Source organism: Pelecanus crispus, chromosome 11, assembly GCF_030463565.1.
Source record: "Pelecanus crispus isolate bPelCri1 chromosome 11, bPelCri1.pri, whole genome shotgun sequence".
In the NCBI taxonomy this organism is placed as follows: Eukaryota; Metazoa; Chordata; class Aves; order Pelecaniformes; family Pelecanidae; genus Pelecanus; species Pelecanus crispus.
In genome coordinates, this window is record NC_134653.1 from 29,055,434 (window position 1) to 29,067,874 (window position 12,441).

The 12,441-nt window shown below is 43.2% G+C and overlaps 1 protein-coding gene across 2 annotated transcripts; it reads right to left on the reverse strand.

Annotated features, from left to right (window-relative positions):
- Positions 1 to 4,942: 4,942 nt before the first annotated feature.
- CCDC117 (coiled-coil domain containing 117) lies at positions 4,943 to 11,879 on the reverse strand. Of its 2 annotated transcripts, XM_075719363.1 has the most exons (6): positions 11,524 to 11,879; positions 10,742 to 10,792; positions 10,138 to 10,371; positions 8,556 to 8,693; positions 7,737 to 8,013; positions 4,943 to 5,496 (listed from the first exon to the last, which is right to left on the reverse strand). In XM_075719363.1, exons 1-5 carry the CDS (start codon positions 11,877 to 11,879, stop codon positions 7,761 to 7,763), a joined length of 1,032 nt encoding a protein of 343 aa, XP_075575478.1. In that variant the 3' UTR covers positions 4,943 to 5,496; positions 7,737 to 7,760. The 2 variants fall into 2 exon arrangements, with proteins under 2 accessions (XP_075575478.1, XP_009478574.2); XM_009480299.2 differs by having other exon boundaries at positions 4,943 to 8,013.
- Positions 11,880 to 12,441: the final 562 nt, after the last annotated feature.

The following is a 12,441-nucleotide window of genomic DNA, read 5'->3' on the forward strand; positions in this document are numbered from 1 at the left end:
ATAGCAGTAAAAACTACAGCTGTGCAATATAGCAGAAACTTAGATTAAAAAAAAAAGATGACTTTAAGTAGTCTGAGAATAAGTTGCTTTCCTTTCAAGCTGGAAAATAGTGATGACTGCAAGAGGACCTTTATAAAGTACCTAACACATGTTGTTGTGAGTCCAAAAAGCAAATGTACGTTCTCACAGAAAGTGAGAATTTGATCCATAGTTTTGCATTACTTTTGCCAGTACTATTAGAACTTCGTAGGAAATTAAAAAAATTAAGTACAGCAGAAATAATGTGAGGAAGAAGTTTCATTTCTTTAAAACTCAGCTGTACATCTTCTAGTCTAGAAGTCAAAGACATAGTTCACAGGGATAAGCAGCAGTTGAAAGTAGCACCTGTAGGAGGGCTGATACTTTGCATGCTTTCCTCAGGGCTCTAGGAAGGTTGAGACCAGCGCACCAAAGATGTGCAGCCCATCCCACTGCTCTTCTGGCCGTTTTTCCTGTTCTCACACAGACAACACCTGGTCTCAAAAAGGTAGTGCAACAGAAGACTAAACATAATAATTGATGGAACTGTGTCTCTGTTCAGTGCTGCAGTACTTACAGGCAATGTGTATGTTCTTGTGAATTTGGTATTTGAGACTGAGTCACTGTAGATGTAGCCTGTTCCTGTATGAGGCTCTTGCTTATTTTTGCTGCTTGAAGAGTTGATACCAATTGTAGATAAAGTGGAATTTTTGGTGATACACACTATCTCAGGCTATCAAGGATGTTTCCCAGTCCAGTTCTATTTGTGTTGAGCATTAGAATTGCATTTTCTGTGCACCTAGGCAAGCTACTGTGACTAAACCCAGCACTTTTTAAGCGTAACTGATAACCAACCATTTTAATAGCTACTGAAAGTAGAGCCTTTGCCAAAAGAAATTAAAATCAACTAATTAATGAAATCAACTATATAAAGTTAATACTTTTGCTCCCTGAACATTTTTTTTTAATCTTTCTTCCCTCATTAAGGTATTTGGGAAGAGTGTGAACAGAGGTAAGAAGGCTTGCCATATATTATGGGTTGATTTAAATGCGGTTTCTACTTTTAAAAATACTGTAAGGGCAAGTCTTTCTGTTGGTTTGGGTTAGTCATGTTTTAGCTTAACTAATGCAGCAAGAAATGGTGGCACAGCAAAAAGGCTTCATGGAGTCTTCAAGAACCTGCCTTGAAAACCATAAAGTCCATCTGTGTCTGTTTGCCCCTGCCTGCAGCTCCCCCCCTGCCCCTGGCAACCCTTCCTGGTTTCTCTTCAGGCTGTCTTCACCAGAGAATGTCTCCAGCCTTTATGTTTAAAGGTGTAGAAATTCTGTGTCATTTCCTTCAGAAATCTGAGGGGAAAAAGAAGGCCAAAATCAAAGGAAGTAAAGAGTAGCTTAAAGCTCACAGACTGACACCTGATACCTGCACAGTTGTGTGCTTCCCCTGGCCCCCAGCAATGCTTGAGGCAGGGTTTTTTTTTTTTATGCTAGCTCAGGTTGACACAAGCATTAACTGACAGGATGAGGAAGAGTAGAGGTGAGGAGTTAATATGAACTCTTTTGGGAAACTGCTTAAGAGAGAAACTCCTTAAACTGGCTGCAACAGATTTCTTGGGGAAAGTGTGACCTTTGTTTTCAAGAGGGAAGCTTACAATTCTTGCATTCAGTTTTTGATGCACCATTAAGAAGGCACTGCCCAGCATGATGCACATGTCATAACTCAATCCAAAGACTCCACAAGAGTAATTCAGCTCAAAGAAAGACCAAAGTAGGGCAATCTTTTACCAAATCATAGAGGGGCACAGAAAAACATGGCTGCCTTAAAAAAAAAAAAAACACCAAAAGCAAACAGAACCAAACCAACTGGAAAAGCTGTATAGGCAGGAAATGGCTGTAGGCAAATCTCTAAGCTGTTGCATTTTTCTTTAAGAAAAAAGTTGGTGGAAAAACTGAAGGACCTGCTACCACTGACATGACACTGACCATCTGACAGATGTTGAAATCCAGCAGCTGTACATGAATGGTACCCTGGAAGAAATAGGAATACATGCAAGAGTGGCCATCCTAAGCAAAAAATCCTGTACCAATTACTGGCCTTGCCTGTGCGTAAGCCTTAAGCAAGGCAACCACCAGAAAACCCAAGATTGTAAAGGACTGCTTCAGACAACATTCAGAATAAAAAAACCTACACCTCTACTGCATGTTACTTTCCTTTGTTCTTAAGCCAGCCAAACTGCAGTTCTCAGCTGCTGGGCAAGCTTCTGCTCCAGTAATTATTCTGACCCAGTGGTATAAGAAAGATCAGTGCTCACAACTTTGGGATTTTAAATTGCTTTGATTCATTAAAGTAGTTAGTGGTGGTTTCAACCAGGATCTTGAGTAAAGTATAGTTTGATAGCTGCACATGTAAGCTTTCTGGGTCTCCTGTAAACCAAATTCAACTTAAGAGCCTGCCCTAGAGCAGCAAAGTGCTTTGAAGCAAAGGCTGCTACAGCAGCAGAGGGAGGAAGCAGTGGTGGCGTAGATCCCCTTTTCTCCACCGTAATTGCAGCAGCTGCCAGTTACCGCTTTGAAGAAGAGCACTGCAATTCTCAGAATTATCCTTCTGCTACCACAGATAGGGGCAAAAGGGTAAGAGTGGACAGGGCGAGTAGTATGGAGCAGAAAGCTACTGTCTTCTGCTTGAGGAGTAACTCCGCTGCAGCGTGGCCTGCTGCTGCCCTAGCAGGCAGGAAAAGCTCTTCCTATGTTCTGTGGCGTACAACACCTCGAGGTGGGGACTGAAGCGCTTCACTGGTGCTGCATCTCTGCCCCTCTCTTCTCTCCTGCAACAGCCTGCACTGAAAGGCTGGAAGACCTGTCATTTTGCTGCCCCTCTGCCCTCCTGCGAAGCTGCCTGCATGACACGGCTCTTGTACCCAAGGAGCTCATATGGGTGCCCGTAGCCACCACCCAGCCCTGTGTCTCTGGAGGGCTAGAACTGTGCTGTTCGGCCGTTGCAGCACCGTTTGTGAACGTGTATTGGATGAATTGTGAAGGCTGGCACAAGGAAGTGAAGAGGAAGGCGAGGAAGTGAACTAGATAACCCTCAACGCTGCCTATTGAAAAATCGCTTCCAACCTGTGACTGCTGAGTACGAGTAATCACCCAGGTGCGAGTTACCAATGCAAATGCTGGCAACACCGCCACCCCCTGACCTTGCACAGCGCTGCCTGCTTGGTGGGTGCGAGCAAATGCTGCCTGCTTTCGATAGTGCGTGGCTTAACTGGCCGCATAGCTTAAGATATTTTGTATTTTGATGAGCAACAGATTTTTAACATCTACAAAAATTCAAGGAAAATTTTGTTACGGTCACCTTTCCATCATATTTGGAAATGGACTCTGTTTAATAGCTTCACACCCAAACCTTGTTAAGCACAGTAGACAAAAAAAATTCAATGAAGTAGTATTTACACGATTTTGCTTCCCTTTTTCAACTTTACAGCTACAGGTATTTCCTGGCATGCTTTATCCTGATTTACTGGCAGCATTAGGTTCCAAGACAAGCTGCTAATATTTATTGAGATCTCTTCCACTAAAAGCACGCAAATAGTTCTTGCTGGGCATTGGGAAGCCTAATAGCATTCAGAATTTCTATTAGCGCTAATATTTTTTACTTGAATCAAGTCCACCTAGGTGATACCAAGGCAGGATGGGGGGGGGAATGTTAAATATATATTTATATAGTATATCAACATCCACAACTTAAAGTGTGAGAATTTAAACTGTCAGCAGAGGATCTTTATCTGAGATCTTCCTGTAGATAAGAGACGCTAAGTTAAACTAAACCCAGGCAAAGCTGGGGCAGCAGAGGGAAGAGTAACACATGCACAGAGCAGCAGATTTCACCTTTGCAGAATGCTTCTGTAAGATGACTGCTTTCTGATTGCTCTAACTTCTGTTTTGGAGTCCTACTCGCCTCACAACAAGCATGGATCCAGAGCCAGTGGTTCATGTGTGTTACATCTGCATTTGATTAAATAAGTCATCTGTGATGGAAGCCACACATCTGCTCTAGTAACTGATACAAGACACAGGCTCTGGAACAATTACAAGTCCAGTTCCAAGTCCATGCCAAAATAAATTCTGTCCGTCTCCGCAGGGTTGGCTCTGTAACTCCTCCCATCTCTACAATCTCCCAGGCACAGCCACAAGGAGACTCTCAGCCAGCCAAGAGAGCCTTACGCAATCCTAAATGGTTGGGTTTTACACTGCTCTTTTCCTCTCTCCGACCCCGCACTGTAGAAGTATTTAAGTCTTGTCTACACCCACAGTACAACTTAAGCGAATCAATGTTTGACACAGCCTAGAAACCTCAGGGGTTTTTTAAATTATTTTTTAATATCAATCTTTTCTCTCATTTTGAAAACAAAGGTAATACTGGTCTAGCACACCCATCTTTATCCTTCAGCTGCTTGAAAAACTCTTGAACCAAAGATGTTAAAAAAAAGAGCAAAGTGTTACATTCCAATAAAATAATTATTAAAATTTGAATTTGTTTTAAAACTCTGCTCAAACATTTCTTGACTTTATACAGAACTAAGCAAGCTAAGCATTCTTAATTTTAGTCTGAAGTAAAATATAAGATCTGAAAACACAAGCTATAGCAAGACCTTTTGGTACACCTTTGCTTTGTTAGAGGCCTTTGGGTCATGACAGATTTCCAGCAACTCCTCCTTTCTGGCACCTTCAGGTTTGTTCTGCCCTGCTGTTGTCGCCCATCCTGTTTAACACTGCGGAGGAAAGAAGTGACATGCCCTTGGGACTATGCAGTTAAATTAAAAATCATCTCAGGCCAGACGAGTATTTTACCCTACAGTTGAAGGATAGGACATACACTTTCAAGATTTTCACTTTTATTAGGAATGAAACACAACCATCTAAAAAATATTTTAGAAAATTTATTGAAAACTGACATACAAAGGGTGATTTGGTCCCAAGAGAAGACAGACCAGAATCAGATCTTCGATCTTTCAAAATAAAGTTTTTCCTAATACTGCATCACATTTGCCATCCCGCTTGTAAACAGGATTCATAAAAGTCTTTTAAGGAAGCCAACAACAAATGAAACTGTTACAAATACAGAAGTTTGAAAACACCCAGTAGCTTGTTCTCCCTTACCCTCTCCAAACGATCGCCATAGCAAGAATCTTGCTCAGTCCTCCTAGATACTTGATTCCTGCCCTAGCCTACTCTTCTCCCCCATCAATTTAAGCGACTCAACCCTGTTCTCTCCTATCACAAGGGCAGAAATTAATTATGAAAAAATTAAAATAAATGGTTTTTACCAAAGCAGAATTCTTGGACACAGTTTTCTCCCAGCTCATGGTCTTTGTCAATAGTCCACCACTATATTCTTGTTTCAGATGGCGGAATAACAGGGGTCAGTGATGCTGTATTAGCATCAAACAATTAGCAGGAAACACACCTCTGAAAGTCAACCTTTGGTACAAACATAACAGGAAAAAAGTATGCTTAAAAGCCATCTACAAAAATTTCTTCTTCTGCAAATCTGGTATGCTATTTGTCATTTTTAAGAGGAAAAAACTGCATCTAGATTTGATGTATTTAGGCCTCCCACAGTTTTCGACATCCTCTGTTGCAATTTTAGAGTTGCTGAGATGGTTTCATCAAATTTTTGAATAGTTTATGCTTTCTTTTCAGTTTATTTAGGATTCAGAGCTATCAGCTAAAACAGTCCCAACCTTGAACTTTCACTATAATCCTGCAAGCTTAAAAACAGGTAACTATTTAAAGGCACCACATTTTCTACCTGCAGTGACTACAGCCTTCTCCAAACTGCATTGCTTTACTTTATACTCAAGCAATGCAGCATGTCAAAGGCTGTAGATTTTAAGCACATTCAGCAGCTTAATAATAGATGAGAAACTTTACACAGTACATGCAAGAGATTTATAGCAGACCCTGAAATTAAATTAGGCATAATAGCAAGACAAAGCTGCACACATTCTCCAATTTAATGAAAGTTCCAGAATGGTAAAGTTATACACCAGTTTCCAGAGTAATACCTATTCAAATGTTGGAGTGTTTTTAGTGAAGCTCTGAAATGTTTTAGCAAGACACAGCAAATTTCACGCAACCTTCAACAAGAGCAGCAAGATAGACAGGACTTAACAAATAGGGGTATCTTTTGAACAAAGCTTCTGCTGTCAGCCAAAAGATAAGAAAGGATAACTGCAAAAAGAGAAGCTTGATTTTAAACTATCGACTATGGGTTATTCAACAGTGAAAAATATCATCACAAAGATTATCAATTAGCTGTGCAAAGGAAGAGTAGATTTTCTTATGCAAACAGCTGCATTACTGTGGACTTGCTCCTTTATGTTAGCAAGATGTCCAAAACAGACTGGGATGCTAAGACTCTGAACAGAACCTATTCCTTGGAAAGGAATTTCTTACAAAAAGCCTCAATTCAGGTATCTCTGAGAAAGCTCCAGGACTTAAGAACAGAAGATAAGATTCTCTGCCTTGTTTAAGGGTTTTAAGCATAATGGAACTGCTGTGCATTGAGGAAACGTACAAGCAGTAACTCATTGAAGATTCCTTTTCTTAACACCCTAAGCAGGATACAGAATTCTTTTGGCGTACATCTGTATAAGCTATATAACGTTATGTTAATGGCACATGTTCTGGCTTAAATTCTCAGCCTAGACTCCCTCAGGAAGAAGACAAGCATTTTTTTTACTCCACCATCAATGCCAGCAGTCTCAAAGTTTGGGACTTGGTTACAGGAGATAATCAGCGTTTGACCCTCTTCACACCAGAAAAGTCAGCTCCCTGTTATCCGATTTACTTACCATGTTTACCAAAATTAAAGGATGCCATTTATTTAGTTGAAAGTTACACTCTCTTCAACTGACTTTCCAACTCGATGCACACAAAGAATCACAGCATAATGTAAATGTGAATCAATTGGCCGAGAAACGCTTTTCTCCAGAGTTTGCATCATTTGGGGGGCGGGGGGGGCATCAAAAGCCCACAAACACAATTTAGGAGCCAATGAACCAAAGATGACTAATGTTAGTAGGTATCTTGCAAGTTACTAGCTGGTTTTACTTTCCACAAAGCAAGAGGCTTATGCTCAGCTATAACACTCCTTCCCTACCACACTGCAGAATGCAGAATTTCTACATTTGAGTTTACATCAAGTACAAGCCTGCCACAGATGAAATAGTGTGAAAAGCTGTACTTCCATAGGGATTACTTTTCTATCTGTGTCTAGACTCAAAAGTATTTCTTCCTTTCCATGCCTTTTTGTAATTCAAATTAAACTAACTGACCAAGCATAGTATGTGCACCAAAGTCTTAACGGCTCAGTAAGTGAAAGATGTGGCTTAAGCCACAGTTACATTCAATATTTGGATTTTATACTTTACCAAGGACAATTAAGAGGATATTTCACCATTAAGCAAGACGGAAAGCTACTTCCTTGTTCCAAAGGCCTCTAGATTACCCTCTCAGTAAAAACAAGAATATTTAACAGACCAGAGTACAGAAATCTTGGGGGTTTTTCAGTTTCCTTAAGTTGTGTCTGGCCAATCCACCTTCTTATAATTGTTAGTAGGAAAAACAAAAACAAATAATAAAACTTCAGATTCACACACCAAACCAGAAAGAAAGAGGGAATCAAAAAACAGCAACAAAAAACATCAGAAGCTCACCACTTCCAGTCTAAAATCTGGAATCTACAACTCCATTTCTTCTTCTGCACACCCAGAGATTCCCAAACTAGCATACGGATCTGAAGACATGGCAGTCTGTTGTGATTCAGGGAATGTTTCAGTCTGTGGGTCAAAAGCAGCTGTTGGTGTTGACTGCTTAGCTTGACACCCTTCTGTACTCTGCTGCTTGAAGTTCTTAACAGAAACAGACTTCAGTTTATCTGTGAGAAATTCAGGAAGAGGTTTCCAAAGCACCAGCTCCATAGAAGGACGGCTCCTAGAAGGGATGGAGTCTCAGTTAAATTTAAGTTCTTCGATCACAACTATTAAATGCAGAAGACCAGTGAGTATCTTCATCCTTTGTGCTAGCCTGAAACTGTATTCCAGAATCCATATACCTTTTTTTTTTCCCCCTATTAAATTTCTTCTCCCTTAACCAGTTCCATTACTTCCAGTTCTAACACTGTATTTTCTTTCTTTTCTTTTGCACCAAAATTGATGACCACTGTCGGTCACACTTCAGGACCTTCTTTTGGAAACTCACATACATAAAAATCAAGATATAACGGTTTATTCAAGAAATTTCACTCTGTACAAATGAGGAGTACAAACCAGACAGCTTGATGACCACTACAGTTACACTTACTTCTCTTTTACATTAGGATAGTTTTTCCTATTTTTGACCAGATAAATGGTCTGTTATACAACGTTGGCTGCATCATGCAGTAATTAAGGACATCTCCACAAACATGAGACTGGGTCTCTCTTTCCATTTGCATGTGTTAGCTACATAGCACCATGATTTCCTCCAGAACTTACATAGACTCTATTATTTTCTTTGTCAGGACTTCACCAAAATCCCTCTTCATCCCTTTTTTAAGGGTATCTGACAGGATAAGAGTGGGCAGATTGCTAACATTTCCATCAGCATGAACTTCCTCATCTTCATCAATTATCCTAGGAATGGAGGGGGAAGAGGGAGATAAACACTATTGAGCATACTGTTAACAGGCACATGCACTGCAAACTACAGTTATATCTACGTGCACTGCATTGTACAGTGTAGGTATCTGACCTAGGCTGGGTACCAGAAGCAGCGGGGCCATGTTAACATGAGTCTCTCTTGGGCCAATATACCCTAAGAATGACTGTTACCATAGAAGCCACCTGAGCAGTTATGCCACTTCTGGTACCTGAGCTAGCTTTGTTATCCCTGCATCGTCCAGCAGTGCACAATGCAGACATACACTAAGAGAAAATAAATAAATTCACTTCAGGGGAAAGTGTATGACTCAGTCACATGCCAAGAGTGAGTCTCAGTTATGCAGTAGCTTCGCCTGCTCAATTCCCCATATCTTAACTTTGAGAATTATTGAAAAGCTACTGAATAAAGTTCTTAGCCTTCAAGGACATTGCACCAATTTCTCAGAGATTAAAATGGTACAAAAAGTTGAAGCATTTAGAACAAACTGGAGGTATCTCCTTTGGTTTTGGTAAACCTTTTAAAGAAAATTTAGCAGAGTAGCTGGGAAGGATGGGGAACAATCCTCTGAGAGGCCCAAAGTGGACTCTGTGATGCAGATATAGCCAGATAATAAAGACATATAGCACTACTCTGATTTACCCATGAAAAAATAAAATAATCTAACAGTACCTTGCTTCCCTTCACGCATCATCTATGGAGTAATCATCTAAAAAAAAATCTTGTTTTATAATTTATGTAACTTTTGGCTTTTCTAATAACTGTCTGCAGTGGTCATTTCAGGTAATTCAGAATACTAGCTCAAACTGCAGTCAACTGATATATACACGCGACATTCCCAGAAATCTTTCAAAGGCAAGAATCCACAGTACATTCATTAAACGATTGCAATAGACTGCCCATAACCACCCCATTACCCCAGTACCAAGCCATCTGGTATTTAACAGCAAGATGAACCTCAGTCTTATTGCATATGCGCAGAGAGATCTCTCTGGTTCATGCTACTCTCTACACCCACAAGTTCACAGCTATCTCGAGCATTTAGACGTACTAATCACAGAACATGCTGCAATGGGCTGAAAAAAGCCGAGCTCAAGTCTGACCAGATACCATCAGTTAAAATTTGAGCTCTGCATACTCACAAAAGAGCATAAAACCCCACTATGGTATACTGATGCTGCATAATGATTGTGAAAAGGTGGTTATTTATTCAGCATTTCTTGCTCTCAATTTCAGATCACGGTATCAGCCCCAAGACTCATAGGACCACAGGTAGCCTAAAAAGAAATCACTTGAACAGAAGGTTCATCTCAGACTTACAGTAATGTTATTACACTGCTAAGCGCTAGATTTAACCCTTAATGCCCACCAAAAAAGGGAAAGCTCAGCAAAGCCAGTCTACTTAATCCCTGCATTTACCTGTCCTCAATTTCCTGAAGCTTCCTGCGAGCAACCTCGCATTGCTGTTCCCCCATTGTCTGATCCATTTCTTCACAGGGAATTTCTAACATGGCAGGTTCAGGACCGCTGCCACCATACTGACTTGCTACCTCCCCAGCTGCCTGCTGACCTGCACAGAGAATCCATTCTTCAGTGTTGGGATTCAAAGGGCAATTTTTGGCTCCTGTCAATCTCTTCTTCCTCACAGGACAACTAGGAAACAAAATAAGTTTACAATTGTCAAAAGAGAAACGTGGCATTCTACAGGAAAAAATGTTATAGAATGTCATGTGCATTTCAACAGATTTGACATACTATGGAAACACAACCTCCACAAAGAAAATAAATCCACATTGCTCTTATTAAAATGTGGGTACCCATGCAAGAAAATCAGCACTACACAATTAGTTAGGTAACTTAAATGGGTTTCGGCTTATGTGGAATTCAGGGGAAGAATTCCAAATGGAAGCAGTGATAGAATTTCCCTTCCTGCATATGTTGTAGGCGAGATATGCTCAAATCTTTAAACAAAACAAAACACAAATTCAGATTTTTCAGGCTGTAAAAGACAAATTTAATTTACCCTTCCGCCTCTTCTTCTAGCTTATGCTTCTTTCCACAGCGAATAGAGACACTGCAAAAGAAAAAGAAACAGTTATTTAGCTTCTAATTCTATCTTCCAGTGACACTGAGATTTTCAAACAATATTTCCCTCCTTTTTAAAATTTCACTTGCAGCTAAGAGCAACAGTCGCAGTATGTCACCAGCTGTGAAGGGAGCGTAAAAGTTTTGGACAATAAATGACCACTTTGTTCCAAGGAAAGTCAAAGGTGGCTGTAATTACTCAGTTCTCTGAGCAGAATTCCATGCTAATTTCTCCTCCTCTATTTATTTTTTCCACAAGGGGCAAGACCAATTTTTGCTAAAATTCAAATGCTTCAAGAAGCAACACGTGATCCAACTTCAGTCTCTTAATACATTGTCTCACAGTGGCATATTCAAATTAAATACGATCAAACAACAACATTTTAGAAAATAATTTAAGTTTTTTGTGCTCATGTATGAGAGAGAGCAAGTTAAAAAAGCCCAATGATAGAAAAAAGTACTCGAGCTTAAAAGCGTGTCAAGAGGTTGGTAAACTTGATCACATCTCTGTCCTTTTAGAAGGCTCCTTCACCCCCCACCGCCAAACTTCAAGGCCGTAAGACGAGCGCAATACAATCCTAACACTGCACAAGCGAAACACGACTAGAAGAAAACAAATTATAACCCGTCTTGAAAAGAAGGCTTATCTCACACGGACAACGCCGCTGAGAAACAAATCCGTGCCTCCCCCGCTCCAGCGGGAACCGGTTCTGCACTTACTGGCTGTGAGGCTGCTGCTGGTGCAGGCCCTGCGGGTATGCCGCGCTCGTGAAGGAGCCCACCGGGGCGACCGGCGAGCCCTCGTTGTAACTCCCCAGCGCAGCCAGGGAGGCGACGTCGAAGCTGCTCGGCAGATACAGGCCGGAGGAACCGCCGCCATCGGCGCCCTCGCGTCCGTCCCCTGCCATCACCATCATGGGGGGCTGCAGGCGGTGGTGGCCGGCGGCTCCGGGCTGCGGCTCGTCCCGCGCCGCTGCCGGCGGGCCGTGGCGGTCAGGGGCAGCGGCCGGAGCCTGGGGGAACTCCACGGCAGGACCCGCAGGGATGCCCTGACAGGATCTGCCCAGGGCTGCCATTTCCTGCTGCCGGGGAGAAAGAGGACATCAACGCGGCCCGTCCGCACCACCGAGCGGGGCGGCCCCCTCAGGGTAGGGGCCCGGGGCCGACGCCGGCTCCCGCCGTGCTACGGGAGGAGGCCCGCGGCCCCGGCCCGAGGCCGCCCTCCCGCCGCTGGCGACCCGCGCTGAGCAGCGGCGCAGGTGAGCCGGCCCAGCGGCACCGCCGGCCGCCCCGCCGCCGCCGCAGCAGCAGCAGCAGCAGCAGACACCGGCTGCCCGACACCGGCTGCCCGACACCGCTCGCCCCCCCGCCCGCGCCGCGGAGCGCTCACCGCCGGGCCGGGCCGGGCCGGGCCCGGAGCTGGACGACACCGCCAGAGCCCAGGTCCTTTCCAGGCCTTTCGCCGCGCTTGGAGAAGGCGGGCGCGGGCACTATGGGTGTTGTAGTCCCGGGCGGCGGCCCGCGGGGCGCGGCGGGAGCTGTAGTCCCGGGCGGCGGCGGAGGCGGCCCGCGGGGCGCGGCGGGAGCTGTAGTCCCGGGCGGCGGCGGAGGCGGCCCGCGGGGCGCGGCGGGAGCTGT

Coding starts and splice junctions, on each gene's coding strand:
- CCDC117 (XM_075719363.1), bottom strand. CDS start 11,879: ATGGCAGCCCTGGGCAGATCCTGTCAGGGCATCCCTGCGGGTCCTGCC. Junction 10,372..10,741: donor CTAGAAGAAGAGGCGGAAGG/GTAAATTAAATT, acceptor TTTGTTTCCTAG/TTGTCCTGTGAGGAAGAAGA. Junction 8,014..8,555: donor AAGAAAATAATAGAGTCTAT/GTAAGTTCTGGA, acceptor CATCCCTTCTAG/GAGCCGTCCTTCTATGGAGC.